Source organism: Botryllus schlosseri, chromosome 5, assembly GCF_051294905.1.
Source record: "Botryllus schlosseri isolate E-star chromosome 5, Bs_hap1, whole genome shotgun sequence".
Classification (NCBI taxonomy): domain Eukaryota; kingdom Metazoa; phylum Chordata; class Ascidiacea; order Stolidobranchia; family Styelidae; genus Botryllus; species Botryllus schlosseri.
The window spans coordinates 26,215,531-26,239,115 of NC_137240.1; the positions used below are offsets into that span (position 1 = coordinate 26,215,531).

General features: G+C 40.5%; 2 protein-coding genes across 3 annotated transcripts in view; both read right to left on the bottom strand.

Annotated features, from left to right (window-relative positions):
* LOC145439539 (beta-1,4-galactosyltransferase 2-like) overlaps window positions 1-8,622 on the bottom strand; it is a 34,188-nt gene extending 25,566 nt beyond the window's left edge. Inside the window, exon 1 of one of the 2 annotated variants that reach the window (XM_080317037.1) lies at window positions 7,328-8,622. In XM_080317037.1, the coding sequence (XP_080173163.1) occupies window positions 7,328-7,839 (512 nt within the window). In that variant the 5' untranslated portion in view covers window positions 7,840-8,622. The remainder of the gene's footprint in view (window positions 1-7,327) is intronic. The other variant, XM_080317036.1, reaches the window with a different exon arrangement.
* LOC145439535 (uncharacterized) overlaps window positions 1-23,585 on the bottom strand; it is a 355,509-nt gene that overhangs the window by 223,446 nt on the left and 108,478 nt on the right. The window lies entirely within an intron of this gene.

Genomic DNA, 23,585 nt, shown 5'->3' on the forward strand with positions numbered 1-23,585 from the left:
TGCCCATGTTTAACTGCTGCTCATATAAAACCCTTCTCCGCTTCGACTGCCAAATCTCGCATTTGAATATTTGGTTCTGGCGGGCTACCGGTAGCCCGCGGGCACCGCGTTGGTGACCCCTGCTATACACAACACACTGTTGTTTATTTACAATAACGTCTCTTAAATTTTTCCAAGGGCTGAAAAAATACGAGGCTATTGATGTTTTGTATTTTTTTAGGATAAAATTGTAAAAGGGGGCTCACGGTGTAAAAAGAACGTGGTCCAGTGGTTCCCAAACATTTTGAGTTGTGGCACCCTGGAAAACTTATAAAACGATCGCAGCACACTTACGAGAAATTTGCTTCAAAAATCTATTCACGTGATAATGCGATGACTATGCCTACGAATATATATTCGGCTGAAACGAGGTTTAATTGTTGAAAAACGTGCCCGCATTCGTCGTTTATTAACAGTGTCTCGCGATTATAGATTTTAATTTCACTTAATACATAAAGAAACCGACTTCCAAATGAACTACCCACTTATAATTGAGGACAGAAAACCCTGAGAAATATTCTTGAAGTGTGATGTGAAGTCAAGACAGTGTGCTCTGACTGCTCATGCCCCTACTCATCAGCAACGCCATGATTGCTTTCATGGACATCGTCCCATACTCCCATGTGTGCCTATTTCTCAACTATTGAAGAAGTTAGACCGCGAAAGTCGGACATGCTTGTCTGCATGCCTTATCTTCAATATTAAGCGATTCTACTCGAAAATTCCAGAAAGTCTCGCGGATCATCTGAGAATCTGTGGCGGCACACAGTTTGGGAATAACTTCCCTGATCGATGCGCGTAACACAAGCGCTCAAGCGGCGTTGCGCATTTCCGCCGCGGAGAAGAAATACGGCTGAGATAGAGAATCAATATTGTTGAACAAATGTCTGTGAATTTTCCAGGCCTGGCGCTACGGAATCCGGCAATTGACAGCTACCTTTCGACACGAAAAACGATAGTGAATCCGACCACAATCGTTACATTCACGTCTACTGTAATATCTGTCTCCCGTGTCCCGTATGGTTGCCATTTTGCATATCGTTGAGACGGCATTCCCAGTAAGCAACGAATGCATGAAAACACACCGCAACGGATTTGACAAGGATTTTGTGGCATTTTACGGAAGCAACGTTTTGATTTGTGATGCCACAAAAGGCGTTATCAAATAATTCTTTAATTACTCAGTAATTAGCGTATTAATTATTTGATTACTGATTTCAAACATCAATCAATCAAAGTTCTGTATCTCCAAGAAGCTCTTCAAATGATTCAAACAGTGCACAACTTACAATTAGGGTTGGGCACTATGCTTAGTTACTCGGATCTGAATCTAATGATTCGCGTCTAGTCGTGAGAGTTGATTTTCACGAGTACTGAAATTATTCGGACCTTGCCACTGAAGCACTGATAATTATGTTCACTGTGGAAGCTATGAAACCGCGATCGGTCGTGTCGCAACACACGGAAACATGTTGCACAACGCCACGCCCGTTAGTGAAAATGGCATATCAGCGAAATCGTGTTCAACCAACAGTATGACCGCAAAGTGCACCGTAATAGGGATCGTCGAAAAATACCAAATTATCTTTGATGTGATGTAGAACTGGCATTCTATTCTTTGTGGTCGCATAATATGCACATATTTCAACTTGCCGTATCTTTCTTACCGATACGACGATATAACGACTGGCCGGGTGGGAATAGTGTCGGTTTCTCGAAATCTAGGATTCTGTACTGCCTATCCTACCCACCATATTGCGGATATAAATTGGCACTACATACCGATAAACGCGACTTGCACTATGTTTAGTATATGCATGTTTAGTATATTTAGAGAGGAGTCATGTAGAAATCAGACTGTTGTGCCGCATTTGAAACCCAGTCTTAGTAACCGGACACGTGGAAAACCCTGCATAATTATGGTCTCATTGTGACTTTCAGAGTTATTGTCTCGGTCGCGAGTTACAATGACTTCGAAACCTAGTATTAGGGCACGAATTCACATGCATTGTCACATGACAATAGAGAGCGTTCTGTGCATTAGGCAGATTCACATAAGGCGGGATTCCTACCGCAGTTTCATACGAGGTATTTAGGGTTGGAAATGTTGCCTGACGTACTCTGTAAATCCGCGGGTGGATAATAGGTGCATAGTGCATTTATCGGATTTACACGATCTACGAAGTACACGATTTACGTTTACATTGTATCTTCCTTTATGTAAACCTAAACCATTCATCAGGATCACATTTAGATGTATTTACTCATCTCCTTACAAATCAATACCATGTTTTACTGCCTTTGAAAACACCTGAGTATGAGAGAAGTGATCTTTCACAGAGAATGTGCTTATTTCTAATGTATGGATATCGATATAATGTAATACATCGCGTGATGTGCTATGCTCTAATTTTAATCCTGATGCTTTTCTTTGAAATGCTACACGAGAACTGTATAGTGACAAACGAGCCAAGTTTATTTAATGTACAGAAACTTGCCATTCTTATGCTTAAAAGAATCAACTCAAACCAAGTCACAACGTTCCAAGTCGCAAGTCAATTTTACATAAATAGTTTAGACTTGAGTCAAGTCGAGTCATTTTTACCTCACCATCAAATCAAGCCAGAGTCCAAGGCAACGGTCGAGTCATAGTGCTGAGACTCGAGTCGACTCAAGTCATAGAGTCCACTGACCGTTATTGATATCAAGACGGTTTCAACTCATTTCTGTGAGACTCTCGGGTGATATCGTAGGCCTCGCATATACTTTTTCTCACTCTAAACATGTTTATTCAAACAGACAAATAGGTTTTATGCGCCTAATCTGCACGTACATGAGATACACGAGAATCGAATCAAGTAGTATAGAATGACTCGAGTCATATCAATTGGTCGAATCATGCGCAAGGAATCGAGTACAAGTCGATTCAATACGTAAATTGACTCAAGTCGACCCGAGCCATTTTCCATTTATAAGAAAAACGACTCTAGTCACGTAGAGTCAACGGAAAATTGCGACTAGAGCGTTATTACGACTAGAGCGTCATTACTAGGGCGTTTGTGGCTTAAAACCGGAAGATCAAACGTTTGACATTTTTTGACCTTGAAAAAACTTTATTTTGACAAAATTCTGCCCTCATGTATGTAAATTAGGTGTTTTCGCACATACTGTTAGAATTATACTACTTAGGGTTACGATATTTTGGAAATCTGAAAAGAGGACACTTTTTAAAAATTTTCAGACTTGTAATACCGCAGGAAAATCCTGAGAAAATCGTAAATTTTTTGTACTGCGTGGTCGGTTGACTAAAAATTACCGTTTTTCTTCCACTTTATCAGTTGGTTGACTAAAACAAAAAGAAGGTCAACTTTCCGGCTCAGCACCCGAAATAGCCGCCGGAGAGTTACTTCAGTGCTGATTTACTGTATCTCAGTCGAATTTTGCCCTATATTCAACCAAAATTCTGAAAAAAGAGGACATTTTAGGGCGTACTCCGAGGACACTTGCAATAAAGTCAAAAAAAGGCCAAATCCTCTTAAGAGGACGTATGGTAAACCTAGTATTACTTATGTTCATTTTTGGTTGGAACTGTCTGTCCTTACGAAGTTGCTTAGCCTGAAAAAACTTTATTTACTAGAAAAATAACATATTTTTACGTGAAAAAAACTTCATTTTAACAAAATCTGGACCTATGACTAATTCTATTAGTTACATCACGCATTATGGTAGAAACAATTAAAATTTGTTGTAGTACAACGAAAGATACTTTCGTACATTCACGGGTAGAAAGTGTCTGACTACTTCTACTACAAGCTACTAAGTAGCTTGCCAGGAATGGAGAAATAACGTTCAACAGAAGCAGTGTTTGGCCGACAACAATGAAGTTGTGCGTATACTGTTGGTGATACACCGAGTTGCTTCATTCTGACAATGTTGTCTACATCACAATTTTTCATCGCTTCCTTCTTGATATAAGAACCAAGGCCTCGCAGTCGTGTGTCAGTTAGGTTTTTGCGTACGTTGAGCATAACACCATGTCATTCTATAATTTTATTTGACCGTTTTATGATTCACGACGCGCAGACAACGGGCTTTCTACAACGGTAGGCCTATAAAATTGGCTACTAGATGTCAAATGTCAAATGATAAGTTCCCCGACAGTGTAAACATCCACGATACCAACAAAATGCAGGTTCCAGATAATTTCTCACTTTGTTAACAATTTTGACAATTTCTTAACCTAACGCCACAAGGTTGACAAAATTTTAAGACTTTTTTGACGTGACAAAAACAAATCGCCCTAGTCCTTACAAAATTGCTGATTTGATATGAACTAAACTTAATTTTTGTTGTATATCATTCTGATTCGGAATTTAAATCGATTTCCAAGTTTTTGCGAATTCAGCAATCCTAATGCTAATTTAATTTGGAAAAGCTAAATCCTTGCAAGTTTTCTGACTCTGACACTTGCGTTCAGTGGTCAATGCCATAAACCGATGACACATTCGGTCAATGACTCGAACGGAAAAATCTGTAAAGCAGGTTATACTCCTTCTCCATATGCGGGCATATTAGTTGGTTACAAAATTCAATTTTCGGATCAATTGCAGGAAGAAATTTCTATTTATCGACGGCTGCAAAGGCCGTAACCGGGTGACGATTTGTATCAGTAGGTCATACCCTCCCTCCAGTATAATGCAGCAAGACCGGGATGGATTGGACAGAGTAAAAAGAGATGGATTACTCCGAAAGGGTTAGTCTCCAAACAGATCAATTCTGGCGTGTCGGAAATCTTCTGTGGCAAACAGAAAGTCGCGTGATGCAGTATATCATTTCCACTTCCACGTTTCATGACGTTGCGATTAGATTTTCTATGCTTGGCCCAAGCGACAAGGGTCATGATTACGGGGTATAAATCTAGCATCGAATCGACCCAACGGTAATAAACCCCAGCAGGGTTGCTCAACCGAGGTCCGAATGCGAGATTTTTGGTGCAGAATCTGTACCTTAATCTGTCGCAGTATTGACTAAAATTTTTGGCGAGACCTAATCCGTTATCGTTGATATGTAAAAGCAGCGAAGAGTGTTTGGATCTATCACACCTGCGAGTCAGCGCTACTAAAACGACATAATAAAGAATAGATTTCGTATCTGTGTGACCAGTTGAACACCTTCGCCACTACCTCAGACTCGCTTTCGCAAATTTAGAACCAAGATTTAAAGAGAATAACATGAAATAAAAAAATGCCAAGTCTGTGTTTCACTATCTGTGTTTCTTTGTCGACGACTATGGTCATTTACACCAGGCCCACTTCCTTCTTTTTTATTCAGTAGCTACCGACTTGTAGCACGGCCCACTTTTAAGATTTGATAAGACACCGCTTACACGGATGAGATGGTGAGAAGCCTATAGATAAACCTCCAACACTTAGGTAGGTGTTTGTTTGCATTTGCATCATTGTAAATTATTTCATGACAGTTATAACGGACCTGAGCAAATTCTAATACTTTTGTAACTAAACCGTTTGGTAGCGCTTTAATGTAGTGTAGTATGCTTAGTCAGATTCTCAGACAAATCGTTGGCAAAAATATTGAGTAGCCCTTTAATGCAATGTCGTATGCTTAGTCAGATACATCGTTGCTAAGATTGTGAAGGGCCGTTGCATAGAGACGAGTATAGTGTCACTGGTAAAAGGTTCATGTATTAAATTGTGTGACGACCATTACATTTCATGAAAGGTTTCTACCGAAACCACTTGTTATTTTTACCGAAAGCGAAGCATATAACGGCGTAAAAGATTATGAACCTAGATTACCCAGTGCTACCGAGGGCCCTAGTACTATCGTAGTCGCCAGTACTACATTTGCGTGACAACATTGGTGTGCAGAGAAATATGAAGCACAGCTAAGACACGAACGAAAATTACAATTACATGCTATCTTAAAAGGTGATCACGTCGGATTCACCTCGAAAATGCCACGCACAGGCTAATTTACACGCGCAAACCACGCAGACCGCGAAAATTCAGAATGAGGTGATAATGATAACGATTACTAACCGGACCGCAGATACATCCACCGACTCTAAAGAGTGGGTAAGTATTTCACAACGGCATAATCAAATGTAGGACTATGTCACAGGCTTTGAAAGTACGGCGATAGGTGTCTTTCGACTGAAGGATAAACTCACACCTCCAACGACCAATCGACTATCGATTAGCACTTCAAAATCCAGATATTGAAACCTAGTAGTACACGAGTGGAAAGCGTCTATTCAATATACCATCTTGGTGTCACGAGTTGGCGGTGCGTCAAGTAGCTTCATATAGAGCGATACAATGGGAACTGGAGTATATATCTACCGCCTCCCTATAAACTAGAGACCGAGTTTATGGTATCTATCAACATACCGCATACGGCATACAGCAAAGGAATATGATTCCTTATATCAGAATCGGTTTGCAAAACAGTTCAAGCAGAAGTTCACGTGACGGGAAATGGTTCAAGACACGCTTTCTTCAATGCATCTCAGTGGTTGCTACACTATATGCAGTTTAATTTCCACATAGCCATTCGACACGGCGTAACGCAGTACACATTGGCTTTTCCTTCCTACACAGCAGTTCTGAGAAATGAAGATGTAAGCGCGTTTCCATACCGAGTACGAATAGTCATGCCGAATTAGCATATTCCATGCAGGTTGCGTTGCATTAGGGACACCGCAGAACAAATCATCTAATACACATTTGATACATGTAACACATGTAACACACGACTTGCCTGATCCTGAGTTTGAGTTTCGCTGGTTAATGCGCTTTTGCACCAACGTGGGATTGCAAATTGAATATCGTCCCGTTTACTGTTTCGTCGGTTACTGTTCACATCGTTTCAGGTTTACACGAATGGCCGCGCGAATGCCTGAATCGGCATCACTAATTTAGCTCACGGCTATACGAGTAATCGCGAGAGTAATGATGACAATGACAGTATCTCCAGAGTTCGAATTTTGGTAGCGTCTTGCATGGTGATTTCTGGATTATGAACGCATGATTGATGATAATCGTATCATCGGCATTTCGCTCTCATCATTCTACTTGACATTAATTATCTCGCTGCTCAAGCCTGGCAGAGGTAACCGCGAAATCCAATCGGAGAGCGTTTTGTGTAGCGAAGTAGCGCGATGATCATTTTGATCCAGAAGAGATATGATGATGCAAAATATACAAAAGCGGCCTAATATTTAATCCCCTATGTAAATCAATTTCACGCATTCATCAACGGGACTTACCCTAGTTGTTGCTTTTGAAGAATAGGGACCAGGTGTCCTAGAAGCGTTCGTAGGTGAGATTCTCGGTCTCTAAAAGGTATGATGATGGCCACATTTTGCAAGGGTTCGCAAACGCTCGGTTGGAAAAAATAAGTGCTGTTCCACAGGGTTCCATTCAGCAATGTATCGTTCCTATCTCCTAAATATGTGGTATTGTGGAATTCCCCTTCGGGGAACGCTAGGTCCGATAAAGACCAGTAGTTTTCCTCTGCAGTTGTAATGTTCACAGTTACATTCCCTTGTAATAATTCGCTGTCTTCTTGGCAGCTCGTGAGGCCCGCTACGCTTTTCAAGTTCAAGTCGTACGTCACGAGGCTGATGTTGTTTATGATCGATATGTCCACTTCGTAAGATCGCGACTGGAAGAATCGTCCCAGTTTCCAGTTCTTCGGTGGTAAGACGACGAAAAGAAGCACGTTCATTAAAACAAACGTAGTCACTAAAATGTACACCCTAACGTAGGCGGTGTACATATTTCGCTGGAGAAATCTTTTCGATACAGTGATTTGCTTGATGGTTCCACTGCGATTATAAAATGTAGTGTAAAACTATCAAAACAGACGTATCTATCTATACAGGCTAATCGTGACGCATGTATGCTAAATCTGAAGACGCGTAAAACATATACACAGGTCCATAGGTTGCGGAATTCGCATCATATGTATAACGGCATTCGTCCATCATAACATCACAATGTCATGTAAAGACATACGATGCGGAATACGACACGTCTCTCTCAAACGAGCTACAATCACGAATTAACGACTCGCTTCACACTAACGATACCATAGCAAGCATCAGTCAGAGACAATGCGACCATCCCGCATACTCTGCGAGTATTCACAAATCTTATCTTCGACACATTCCAGAAATGAATCCTACTGAGTAACGCAGTAGTTAGTGATGCGCAAGTTACTCGAATTGATGCGGTTTCAACTAGGTTGCGCCGACTGTCGTCCCAAGAGGATGTAAATAACTGCTATTGACTGCTCAGTACATGGGCGCAATTAAATTGCATTCCGACGAATCACATGAGCTTCGTACTCAATCATTTCCCGTCGTCGAATTGCCTGTTCCATTGGGACAAAATATCCACGCTCTCAAAATCACTCAACTAAACATATTTAGCAGACGAATATTGTAGCCTACTTTTCCGTTAAAACACTGTTGACGACTAGAAGAAAATAGCTATTCTGATCGTCTGGACACATAATATCGGTTTGCTGCAACCTAATACACCCTCTTGCAATAAGCTTATGAAACTGAATGACGATGATGCGCCCTTTCGTACATATAACTTGCACAACTCTTTGCTGTCACCTTCTGTCAACTCTGCGATAGGAATATTTTAGTATACGAAGAGACAGTGGAGGTACAGAACTTCGATATACAATTGAATAACACATTGATATTGAAATAAACCCGAACATTTACGGCTGACAATAGTAGCCAAATATACGTCGTCACTCACTCGTCATGTTGATATGCATGGTTCTTTTCAGTACTCCAATAGATCTTACAATTATACCCCTGACGAATGTCAGCCGTAATATGGTCGCCCGGTCGGGTTTATTTCAATATGAATATACTATTCAATTGTATATTGAAGTTTTGTACCCCCATGAAGCTCTTCTCTACTATTTGCTGATGACTTCCCTTGACGTATGACAGCCAAACATATAGTCGCGTTTCTTTCAATATCAATATAATATTAAATTTCAGTATATTTTTAAGTAGCCCATTGCTCTCGATAATTCTTACTACAGAAATAATTTTGATGTGTTTCAAGGAATTGCTCCTACAACCGTTGCCGAATCTATAATATCTAAACTCCGAAATGGTAAGTGTCTTGATGTTCAATGAGTATGCAGCTATGCATGTCAAGAATGCCTGAGGGAATTACAGATTAATCAGATAGTATATGTTATGGCTGGGATAGATATCATCATCATCATAATTATTTAATTTTTTATCGAATCTATACACAGCAAGATTTCAATATAATGAAAAGATAGGTGGGTACCGAAACGACCTGGAGCAGTCTTCTTATCAGACACACAAGTTGGCTTACAGATGTGGTTCCCAACCCTTTTCGACTAATCTCCCCCCTATCAACCTCGGCACAAATGTTCGCCCCCCATATTGACCGATCCTACAAAGAGGGCACATAACCGGGAAATTTATTCACCTAAGTCTGATCGCAGGTGCATTTATTGAAAGGTGGCCATTTTCCGAGTTGTTAGGTGCTCGGGCGACCGGTATCCGCGTCTACTTTTCATTGAGTTTGCCTTTTTTCGCGTCATATGCCAGTGTTGGGATGACTCGACTCATGACTTGACCGGAGTCATACTCGAGTTAACCTTTTCGTTGATTTGACTTCATGACTCGGTGCATCAGAAATGTGGATTGGCTCGTGACTCGGAGCAAAATTTACGAGTCAATTTCAAGTCATCACGTAAATGGTGTCGATTGAATCACTGTATCTTGTGTATGTCCGGATTGTGCGCGATGTCAGTTTTGAGAGAAACTAGTCACTCATGATCGTACGTTTTACTGATTCTCCGTTGTTACATCACAAATAAATTTATCTCAAAGGAAATGATCACAGTCACAACTGACGGTAATTGTTGTAATAGTAGTAGATATTAATCTAATAGCAAGTATATATAGTTTATTAGACGGTTATGGGCTTACATTGCACAGCGCTCACTTTTACGAGCCCCCCTGTATGATTTTAATGGAACGAATATAGTTTATGCATTTGTATTTTCACGGATGTGTAGATGTTTAGTGTATTACTGTATTGTATCATACCAATTTGTTTCAACCTCTCGAGGCTTCGTATACGATCGGCCGATAATAACAGAATGTAGCATGTAGCTATACAGTATACAGTTATACTCACGTATTTTATTAGCAGTAGGCTTACAATGTGTGCGTGCGCGATACAACGCATTTTTGCATGCATATTTAACGTTATATTAGGGTTACCATATTTCTGTGACACAAATTACGGACACTCTTTAGCGCCCACTAGTGGATTTCAAAATGAGTTATGACGTCACACCACCAAAGTTTGCTATACGAATCTGGTTTATACATGCATCTGGTCGTTAAATTATTTGAATGAATTTTGTCTATATTGTTGGTCGTTCCATATATTACTACATGCATCTGGTCGTTAAATTATTTGAATGAATTTTATCTATATTGTTGGTCGTTCCATATATTACTATATAGATCAGTGGTCGGGAAGCTATGGCTCGCGAGCCATATATACCTCTTTTGGGTAAAAGATATGGCTCTTTGCCAAATATTTACTTTGTACTGAATTGATCAATATTGCAGCGACTTGTTGGTAAATTTTCATCACGGCCAAAATAATTATTCTCGTGGCAGTATAAACATGTCTTTGAGACGTGAAGACAATGCCGTCTTCAGGTTTGGGGGCTCGGACCCTATCTCTTCAAAATCATCAAATTTAGGTTACTGTCACGCCGGCGGCGAATATCACTCGCGAATTCTATGCTCCAGTTTGTATAATTTGTATTATACTGAAGCCGAACCTCGGCCCTGTTAATTGGCAGACTAATAATTAGTTCTCTGATTGCGTCGTTTATTTATTTGCCTTATATAACGACTACTCGTGCTGTTAGGATGCCTTTTCTGTAATAAAGGTTTATCGTGTGTCGTCATCGTTTCGTAGTGCAGCAGGGAATACAGACTCTGTATGCTGGCAGCGATGAGATTCTAAGCCACGCCATCGAAATGACTGGTTACTCAAACCTCCTGGCGATGTATCCGAATCGAAATCTTGAATTGCGCGATACGTTGAATCAAAGCGCATAGCAGACATGGCGACGCCCATTTCAAAACGCAGTTTTCAAATACACATTGTCTTCCTGATCTACGGCGCGAACTGAACTGCTGTGGATGTGACATTCACAATTACAAACTCGAATTACAAACAGCGCCATAGCTATCCAGGTTCCACGTTCTCCTTCACGTTCTGTGCAGTGTCGGCGATAAAATGTGTATGCGTGTAGTGCAACGTCATGTTACCGCCGAATACTTTGAGTATTGAGAAGTATTTGGATTTTCGGAATCAGTGTGACAGTCACATTCGATTAATACCATTTATAATAAATGCTAAGCTACTTACGATGAATTGCGTTATCATTGGTGAGGCTTGGCCCGTCTGCGTCTTACCTCTCGTTTCTTGCGTTATTTCCGAACATTAAATACCAGTTTTTACAGAGAAAATGTGGCGCAAACGAGGAATCCGATGTGGTGAGTTCGAATTAGTGCTATCATGACATCACGAATTTCGAATTGTGACGTAACAGTGGATTGGCATGTATGGCTCTTTGAGAGTTGAGATGGAAAAAATAAGGCCAATATGGTTCTTCGGACAAAATAGGTTCCCGACCACTGATATAGATGCTACTCTCCGCCCACATGATCAGAGTTAGCGGTAGTGATGGTGGAGGATGATGAGTTCGAAAATACTGGAAGCGTATATTGCACATCGTTAAGTTATGTACATATGTCCTACCGATAAGCTTATTAATAAGCCTTATGCCGGCGCGCACCACGGAGCTTTATAAACACCCCACATCCAGTGGTTTCCAACCTTTTATGGTCGCGACTCCATCTCCAATTTGAAACTGTTCCGTGGCCCAGATCAAAATTTTACGAGCTGATTACTAAAAGAAGTCAGCACCTTTGCCCAGACTTACTCACGGGCTATTTGCGAAGCTGATTACGTTCAACATATTCGCAAACCCCAGAATAAAGGCAGACGACGACCTCCCCCCCGTTTGAAACCACTATCTTTGAATAAAGCATTTAAACGGCCTTAACGATTTCTAGAAATATACCGGTTGTCCTATAATTGCGATTACAATTTGGCTTATTCCAGTAAATGAAGGTCGTTTTTGTTTATATTTTATGGGAATTTATGCAAGGGTGTTAGTCTCCACATTAAAATCAAAAAATGTGATGTTAAATCGCGCGCCGCGCGAAGAAAAATATCATACATCAGCATAAATATTCCCAAACAATATAGTTTTTATGCTGATTTTCGAAAAAAATTATGAGCCTACGTCAAAATTCCGGACATTTGGCATATTTTAGAAATTCCTCCCGGACGCTAGTTTGGACAGTCAAATTCCGGACATGTCCGGGAAATTCCGGACGTATGGCAACCCTACGTTATATTCGTTATTCGAGTCAAGATAAATGATCAATTAATCTGTTTTAACACGGCTAGCAAAATGTAATGACTTTGAATGATCACTCATACTTCGAAAATTCAATTTGACTTGAATTGTGACTTGACTAGTAACTTGACTAGACTCGAGTCACTTCCAAAAAACGAGTGACTCGACTTGACTTGAGTCAAAATGTGCATTGACTTGAGATGACTCGTGACTCGAAGATATCGACTTGATCCCAACATTGTCATGTGCAGAATATGTCGTATTCACGTGTATTTTTTCACCGTGTTAATTAAATTTATCTCGCTGGAAGTTCTAATATTTTCGCCCCCATCACACCCCATTTGCCCCTCTGGTATTTTCACCCCCTTGTTTCTCAGAATCGCCCCAGGACGGGGGCGATATCTCCCACGTTGCGAACCACTGTGATAGATTATTACACGGACAAGTCATTAGTAATTGCATTCAATAGGACACCTAGGAGCTTGTATCTTGGATACTAGAAATTTGTTTCGGGCAGCCGTATTTAATGACTTTAAAATTGTATTCGCTTGCTCCCTTTCCTAGCACTGATTGTGTAGCATGTATCCAACAATCTCGCTTAGTAACCATACGGAGAAGTTACTCGCTAACCATACCCCATGGACAGATATTACCATCCTAATGCTGAATTATGACTCCCCTTGCACAAACGCCCAGCAAAACAACAGCAGTACCGTGAAGTCTAATCAGAACGTGAAATCACGTGATGCTCGCGAGTGTCGCATCTGGCTTACTTTAGTTATCTATAATAATATTTGTCAACCAGCACAACAATCTTCCGTCTGGCATCGCTCCAGCGCCAGATTATCAAGCGGTATAATCAATGAAGAGAGCTTCGACAAGCGATCGGTCATTTCCGGGATTCTTGAGCTCTACAGAAAATACGTGTCTTCTGCCCATGTACGGCTGACATGAAGTTGTAGACAGATTGATCGAAGGACAGATATACTATAATCCAGTAGTTGCTAACTGAATAGATTGTACTACGATGGGTTAGAGCAGGGCTCTTCAAACGGGTGTACCAAAATTTTTAAAGGGTGTACCACTGAGATGGGGTGTGCAGAGGTGTACCAGATCCGCATTGAAATGGACCGGTGACTAGCTATCACAATACACAGGCAAGTTTAAGCTGCAGAATATGTTGACCGGGTGTGCAGTTTCGTACAATGTTCATATCAGCTGTACGTAGCATGTAAGGTACATCCCTTTTGTGATATCACAAGCAAATGTTTCCCTCGTCATTTAAACGTTGCGGTAACGGACTTATTGGTTCATTTTGTAGTAGAACACAGACTCTCCTGGCGTTTTCCATTCAGATCTGTTTTGTTCGAGCATCATGCACCTGAGTTTCTAGGTTTTTGTCCTTGAAATCTTTTTTTTTCAACATCACGTTCGTCAGGCCAAGTTTACGCTCGAAAATTAATTATTAGATTAGTAGGATCATAATGTCGTAAGATGCACGCACTTCTGTTCGCCATCGCATGCACATCAGGAATTGTCGATGGATTTCGTTGGTGACGGCGTAACGAGTTATTGGAACGAGTCCTGAGACACTGTTTCGCTCGTGAAATGAGAGGCCTCGGTATGATGCGATGCAGCTTCAGAGGTGGTCAGAAAGGAAGTACTTCTACTTTTTCGAAGTACTCAAGTAGTTATCCTCTACTTATGGTACTTACTCAAGTAGATCTGATTCTCGCTACTTCTACTTCTACTTCGTAACATTTTGTGATCTACTTACTTACTTTTCGCTATTTTAAGTTTGTCAAGTAGAAGTAGTTCAATCTTCCAATTAGGAAGATAACCTGAGGAATTTCGGGGCTGTTTTCACGGAGCATCAACATTTAATTTTCATGAAAGTTGAGTAAAGCCCAGAATTTTCGTCGCGCTTCGCGCACCGTAGACGCGGAGGTGCCAGTATGATTTCACGAAAGTATCGATGGATGTAATTCAGGTAGCGGGTTGGCGTGATTCCGTTCACACAGGAATATCACATCATATCGTTTGAAACTGATGTTTCGCAATCTATCATTTACTTTTCATATCGTATTCTAGCATGTGCAATTGTCCATGGCACGTCCTAACCTGGAAAAGTGGACTCTGACTTTTTTGTTAGTTTTAGTGCTGTTTTAGCATGCCGTCTTTGAAACTTTCTGGACTGAAGGCATGAAAAACGTCTTCTGCTTTTAGAAGTAGTATTTATGTTTTATTTTCAATTCCCAGTATCATATACTTTGAGTTATGATTAATATCAGTTCCTTTGTCTCGATAAAATACATGTTGAAGTATAAAAGCAAGTGTAGTAATACCTTTAATGTCCGAAAATAAAGCTACACAATATGGGATTTTTACGGTCCCCCATAATTCAGTGTTGGGATGACTCGAGTCATGACTTGACTCGAGTCAGACTCGAGTCACCTTTTTCCCATGACTTGACTTGACTCGAGTCACTTTGCTAAAATGACTTGACTTGACTTGACTCGGCGTATCAGAAATGTGGATTGACTCGTGACTCAAAGCAAAATTCACGAGTCAATTTCAAGTCATAAATTAAACAGTGTCGATAAAAATCACTGTATCTTGCTTGTGTTCGGATTTTTCGCGGAACGCTGGTGTAACCCGTGAGAGATCGTGCGTTTTACTGATCCTCCACTGTTCTCTCACAAATAAATTGACCACAAACGAGGTGATCGAACCTTACAGCTTACGTTGTTGCAAACTAGTAGTAAAGTAATATAATATAAAATTATCTATTTCTGTTCTCTGTTCTTACCTTAACCAAACCTTTTGTTTTATTTATTTTGAATTCGAATATAGTTTATATACCTACCTACTCCTCAACCATTGGCGCAGGCTCGAATTGTATCATATCAATATGTAAATGAGTAAAGGGTAGTGTATTGCATCTTGTCAATTCGTTTCTCGATTTCCTATTTTGGTTGGTAACTATCAACTGAGGTTACGTATATGCGAGCGATACAGCGCCTTCTTGGATGTATATTCAACTCTATATTCGTTCATCGGTCCAAAATCAATGACCACTCAATCTGTATGTCAGACAGCTAGCAAAATGTAATGACGTAATCATGCCTCATATTTCGAAAAGGCAACTTGACTTGAATTATGACTTGACTCGTGATTTGACTTGACTTGACTCGACTTGACTCGAGTCACCTCCAAAAATCGAGTGACTTGACTTGACTCGAGTCACCTTCGAAAACCGATTGACTTGACTTGACTCGAGTCAAAATGTGCAATGACTCGAAATGACTCGTGACTCGAAGGTAGTGACTTGATCCCAACACTGCCCCATATTTTAATTAACGTTTACTAATCGCACAAAGTGTTTACACCATATCCTATACAACTTCTCCGTATTGATCTTCGACTAAACTACGGACCTTATAATATGGGGGATGGCGCCATTTCATGCTATTTTCTGAAACGTGCTGTTCGAGAAAACAGAGGATAAGTGTCGCATTTCTATAATAATACTATCATTTCCATCCTATGATGTGGACGAATGCTTATGCTATCGAAAATTGGATACCTGCTGGTATGCATCAATATGAATCAAGCTCGTCACCTTTCGCATAGCTCAATTTGCACCTTTTTAGAATCCATGTGACCGAATTAGGATCGTTTCCACAACTACTTACTTACTTGAGTACTTTTAAAGTCAGTAAATTCTACTTCTACTTCAATTAGTTTTAGGTTGCTTATGAAAGAAGTTCATCTCCTCGTACTTGAGTAGATTTTTTCGTGGCTACTTCTACTTGAGTAGCTTTCTTGACTACTTTGACCACCTCTGTGTAGCTCCGTGTCATCAAATTCTAACTTCCAGGTCGCAGAAAATCATGTTAGGGCAAATCGTTAGAACCGTTGTCTTACAATTTAATACGATTTAAGACTTGAGCGCTAGTTTCCCTCCAATAAATTTGTCGACACCTTCCTATCTTTTCATTGTATCGCATTGTTGTGGTGTATTGAGCTGATAAACATTTCTAATAAACCAATGATGATGGTGTATCAATAAGTAACATGTCACGTAACAGCATATTATGCGCATGGTTGACATGGGTATCTGAGTATATTCATTTCCAACAGGGACACTCAGAGAGAGACAGTCAGACACACGCAGCAATTAAGTTAGCCAAAGGCAGGCGCGGGCAACTTTTACGGTTGGCGGACCTGATATGGAAAAATGAAATATTCGGCGGGCCGGATTACAGAATCGATACATTAATCATGCATTTATCCACCTTCGTATTTAATGTAAACTTCAAGTTTAAAATATGAAGACTGAAAAACGTATTTAATGACTTTATTAACCTAGTGCAGGCCTACTTTGATGACTGTTGAGGTCAATCAAAGTGGTCAACAAGTTCTCTGAGCTCTGGCTGCATGTCGGATGTAGAAACCCTTACTGAAGACTGCACGTGAACATCAGTTATTTTGGAACGCAGCCTTGTCTTGTTAATGTTCGTGGTCGAAAAGGTTTGCTCGCAAATGTATGTAGACTCGAACAAAACAAGTAGTTCCGTGACCATCCTTCTCAGGTTGGCCATGGCCCAGGCCAGCGGTTCTCAACCTTTTTGGACATACACCCCCCTTGGCGACGGCGACGTCCCCTGACCCCCTGCACTTATCGTCCTGTCAAAAAGAGCACAAAATCTATTACAGAGGGGGGCAGCATTTTTGCTAATCACGGCCGCATTTCAATTACTTATGTAGCCTAAGGCCCCATTCCAGGGCATAGCCGTAATGAACTAACTGGTCGCAAAATACATGTGTTAAACTGTCCATATTCATTCCCGGTGAACCTCGGACTATTCCACATTTCACAACCTCCTACTGTACGCACCGAAATCGTGAGTGGCAATGTTATGAATGGTTGCTGGGATAGCATATTGTCGCGCAGAGCGCGTAAATTTTTCAGATTCACAAATGAATTCCGTAATTAATAGCGGCAGTATCCAGACATGAAGTGATTACTTCACGAATGTAATCGATTGCGATTACGATTACTTGTGAATCCCGCGATTACGATTACAGCAAAATCAGGAAGTAGTCGATTACGATTACGATTACATTTCAAAAGTAATCACGATTACTCACGATTACATTTGTTTTGCTTCTTATAACTAATATGTTGGAAGAGATATTGGAGATATTGGAAGACAATATGAGGCTTTCGATGAAAATAAGGTCTAATGATATAACAACTTTCTTTATAAACCATACGTCATTTCCTTGTTACGTCATAATGCACCCATTGCCCAACTCCATGCCGGACTATTCGTCGCACCCAACGATTTGCATTCATGCCAGGTCCGTAACTGCCACACCTCAAACTCCCTGATAGAACCGGGAGCGAGCTCTAAAGGGACTCAAAAGTATTTCGTAAATCAACATAAATTATCGTAGAGTATTTTCAAGAGAGTTAATTAACTTGAAAATTTTCTTCGAGCTTCGGGATTTAATGTCTCTAAATAACTTGATTTTGAAATGCATACCTCTCCCCCTCAAGAAAAAAAGCATGCATAATTTATAGGAATATGCATTTCGGTAGCGGTCATTATCCCGCCACGACACACCAAAAGACGTATGCAATTTCGGCCACCATGCAACTCCACAAAGTGTGCTACCAAAGAATGACCTTGGCCAAAACTTTGGGTGTGTGTGCAATGTGCATTGCCAGTAGCCGCGCTCTGTGGGCGTGACGAATAGTCCGGTCCCTCCAATCTGTATTGACTCGACTTGTACTCGAGTCATTTTGCATGACTCGAACCAAGTCATATGACCGATGACTAGAACGGCCAAGACAGACATTCCACGTAACTTCGAAGAATAGTAAAGTTACCACATTATTTGTATTTCGTCTATCAGTCCTGGTACATGGAAATAGGGCCGTGGACTGTGAAAACTGATGAAAATTAGGCTATTATATTATGAATACGAGCCATTCTATATCACTCGAGCAGAGTTGAAAAAAGTGGGTTGAACCGGATTGATCTGAAAACTGATCTGTGAACATAACGACTTGGATTCATACACGAGTCAAACACTATGACTCGGACTCGACCCTAATACTAGATGACTTGGACTAGGACTTGACTCAGGGGTAAATTGAAAATGACTCGACCTTACTCGAGTCAGAACTCTAAAAGGGATATTGACTTGTGACTGGGAACATTGTGACTTGGTTACAGCCCGACCAATACCAACGTTTGGAGTGGGGGACGAATTGCTGTTTTGGTCCTGATTGTACCTACAACCCACGCTAACATGGCATATAAGCGGATGGCTATGGCGACAGGTATAAATGTCGAGTGAAGAATTGTGAAATAACGATTGGCGCCCGTTTCAAGTAGAGTCATATGAGAATAAGATAAAGTGAACTTAAAATTATACCTTCCACTTAATACAGATACTGCAAGCTGCCGGAACGAGAAACGGCAAAGAACGGCTCGGTTATGATATATATCAGCAGCTGCTGATTATAACCATCGTAATGTTTTATTTGGCGAGTACAAAATTTCAAATCTTTGTCCGGTGTACGTACAATACATACGTATAGTACATAGATAGGCCTACTGCTCGCCAAGCAGCAACGGCCAAACTGCGTTTAACTAAGCATAACCAAACATCAAAACATAAGTTACTATTAGAAAATAGGCAGGGTGGTGATTATTATCTTGCTGCGAGGTAGTGGCGTCTGGATCGTATTGATAACCTGATATACGTCATACGTCACAACTGTGCAACTTTGCATTTATTCATAGGTTAAATACCGTAATAAATGCTCAAACTGAAATACAAAAGAACAGCTGCATCGACTAGCCTAATCCCTATTGCTCCAACAACTCATAAGACGTGGGTGCCGATACATACATGCACGCACGTCGCACAATCACAACAACAAGAAGACGAGATCGCTCATGCGTTTAGGGAAACTATTAGACAGAGAGATAGTAGTAAGAGATAATCACACAGCCACCCCCAACTCCTAACGAAATCAACGAGCATTGAGTGAGGAGTTCAAAATACAGCGTGTAGAGAACGTCCAACCAAATACCCTAATGGCGATTGAATCAACATAAAATTTGTGCCCCAATAACGTAGTCCTTGTGCCATACTGGCGGAGTAACATTTCTGCCCGAGCGCTGGCGTCTATCATTAGACGGTGCGGCAACACTAGTGTCGTCGATCGGTACTTCAACTGGTAGATGATCTTCTGCACTCGATCTCAGCACGCCAGGGTCTACCTCATGTGACTGTCCACTTCGAGCGGGTGGCGAAACGACTTGAGGTGACGTAGCTGTGCCGGGAGACGAGACCGTTGGCTGAAAATATGTGTGCTTTTGGTTCGGGAAGTACGGCTCAATCTTGCGTAGAAATTTCCTGTTGCGCAGCGTCAATCTGCCGGAACCGTCCACTTTCACGAGGTACTGGTCCTGGTCCCGGCACTGAACCACAGTGCCGGTTCTGTCCCAGCGAAGGGGATAACGACCGTTTTGGTTTTGAATGCGACAGACATCACCTTCAAGAAGCGGTGATAATGGCTTAGTGTTCAACGACAGAGTAGTAAGAGATAATCACACAACAACAATGTACATCGGATATATATGAACTACGTGTGGATACGTCTTACGCAAGGGCGAGCAAAGCTAATACTTCGGACATAATAATGAGAATTGGCGTTTGAAAATCAACCATTTGCGCTATCAATAACCTGGTAGAATATCTCTTCCTTGTTCACGAATGTTCGGTTATGTCAAATTCATTGTACAAATAAAAAGTAATCTTTCTTTCACAAAGAGATCGATGAGATATGTGAAGTAGTCGATTACGATTACGATTACTTTGGATTTTTTTCGAATGTAATCGATTGCGATTACGATTACTTGAATATGCTGTAATCTTCGTAATCGATTACGATCACTAATCGCGATTACCCCATGTCTGGCAGTATCACATATTACTATCAAATATTTATCCTTTCCCAGCCCATGTGATCAGATTCGCCGGTAGAGTTGATGGAGGGAGTGCGTTCGAAAATTTAGGGCAAGTTATAAATGATAATTAATGCATCTTCGGCTAGGCCCCCCAGGCTGAGAACCACTGGCCTAGGCCTAGTAGGCCGTGGGTTGGCAAACTTGGATTCATTCTGTGACGCATAAAATTTTTCGATACTTTCATACTAGAATTTCACTTTCGGGTCGAAACTCTCTGCGGGCCGCTAAAAATGCCGTCGCGGGCCGGATCCGGATCCGTATGTTGCCAGCCCCTGGCCAAGGGGGTTGGTTATATCTGCACATTTGAATATAACCTCCATTGCCTTATCGGGCAGTTTTTGACTAAATATGCCTGTTACATTATCCCAGGATTAATCAGACGAACGTTACTTTCAACTGGTCAGATCACTGCTTGGAAACACCCGATGGGGATGAACGGCATTGTTTCGAACATTCGCGGCGCTGTAATATAATACAGTAAATAGACTTCTGACTACTGAGTATTGTCACGGCGCACCAGTTGTTTCATGGCAATGACTTGAGAGGACAGCAACATATATTTGTGGGATTTGTGCGTTAACCGAGCATAATGTACAGTATAAACTTTTGTAATTTCAATATCAACAGCTAAAACTTACTTCTATTTCTGCATGACTCGCAGAAGCGAAAAAGCCAAGGTATATTCCTTGCATGCAAGCTACATCGCTGACACGACAGACAGAATGAGTCATTATCCCAACCTTTTTCGACTCAACGCGCCCTTATCAAGCTTGACACAAATTTTCGCCCCTCCCCAATATTCACGGATTCGAAAATGAGGACATATACATAATACAAATACGGGAAATTTATTCAATTAAATCTGATCGCTGGTGAATTGAATAACTAAAATCAGGTCATTTATCCTAGTATAAGATGTTCGTAAAACCGGTTTCAGCGTCATACTCTCCGTTGAGATGACCTCTTTTCAGTCAACTTTCACGTCATATGCAGAATAAGCAGTCTTCACGTGAAATGTTTGGGCGTGGTAATTAAATAGGAGTAGATGTGATACCGATGTGATACTGAGATCGTAAATATTTGAAAAATTTTCTCTGGTAAACCTATGATTACACTCCGTGAATTTGTCTACAATTGCATGCTGGCAGAATCTTACAATTTCGACCTGCTTGAGTTATGGGGTCCCTGAAAGATGTTTTCTGTTGGGGGGGATTTCGATCGGTGCATTCATTTCTCTTTGTAACATTCAACAGCAGTGACATGCCTTGAGGTTTGTGGTTGGGGAGGCACTGACCCCCTTCCCCACAAACACACTCGAAATTTAGTAATGTAATGATAAGGTGCACATTAGGGCTGTTCAAACATAACTTTTTTTCCGGATTTCAGCCAGTCACTGATTAACTTGTCAGGTTACCCTAAAAAACGCTGCACACCAAATTTGGTTCAATTCTAACAAGTATAGGACTCCGCAGATCCAATTAAAATTTCAAATTTATTATGGAAAATTAAAAAGAAAATTTCAAATTTTTCTGCCAACCCCATGAAATTGTTGAGCTTTCTTCAAAGACGTTGCAAAACAAATTTGAGTCAATTCTGACCAGTAGAAGCGGAGTTATGTGAGTTTTTCGTTGATAAATCGCGTATTATCCACCAATCAAGGAAAATCCGCGGATTATCATCCAAAAACTCACGTAACTCCGCTTCTACTGGTCGAATTCATAGTATGTTCATCTCATCTGCCATGATATCATTATTTTGTTGTTCTGATGTCTTGGTAGAGCCTCTCCTGTTGCTAATCAACCAGATGATCAGGAAATATATCAAGATGACTGAACTGGAAGTGAACTTTTATGCTCATGTTTGTGCTCAAGTTTTCGATAGGAAGATATTAATTTTCGGACCAACTGTTTGTAGTTGCGTGCTTTGTGATCACCTAAAAAGTTTTATTTACTACATCTCAAGGAGAAATTACATGCAGTGAACTCCTTCCTAATGTGAAATTGGAATCTTTCATCGGTATTCGAATATACCAGATACCAGATTTAAGCTTCTCATTTGATTGGGTCACTACTAGATATAACCACTTTTTTGACTCAGCGGAAAATTATCCATTTGTCAGTCAAAAGAAATGAGACGCATATGAGTATTGTAGTTACGCCTTTCAAGGACAGATTTTATATTTTTATACTCCTCTTTAATCTTGGTAGAATGACTAATTGATACATGAGAATATGTATTTCTGTTGTGCAAAAGTACAACTTTTAGGATTGACAAACTGCTTGTTGACAGACAAATATCTCGTATCATGTCATGTTAATATTGATAGAGTGACATGAGGCTTCTTCATATTCAATTAGCTATTTATGCGCAGTATAAAATTTGAAAAAACTACGATTTTCTTCCTACCAAGTGAAATATTTATAGGTAAATACAGTAATCTGGGGCTTTTTATGGATATAAATATCTTCTGACAAAGAGCCAATCTGACAAAACTAATGTGATATTCGTAATCAGCAACCTCGAAAACCCCAGAAGCGGCTCTCAGATGTTCTGCCTAAAATTCTTTTTCATTTTGTTGACCAGTGTAATCATTGAGGGTTTTCACAATTTTCTCATTCTCACCCGAACGACAGGTGAGGCACTGCCTCACCTGCCTCCATTGACCGCACGTCACTATTCAACAGGAACAAACCTACAATAATTTTTAATGTAAAGTGTAGGCCTTGTACCACGTTATATAACGGCACAATTTTTTTTATCCAATACCATACTCAGGTGGATTTGTTTCAATTCAAATACCTAATTTATACAGTTGAGGGCAATGATATCATATCTAAATCAAGCAATATACTTGGACTAGGCATGAAGTCAGTCTCGATTTACGGGCAGGTGTAGGTACCCTCAAATTTGTAAGTTTGTGTTTAAATCAAAACGTGATTTCAT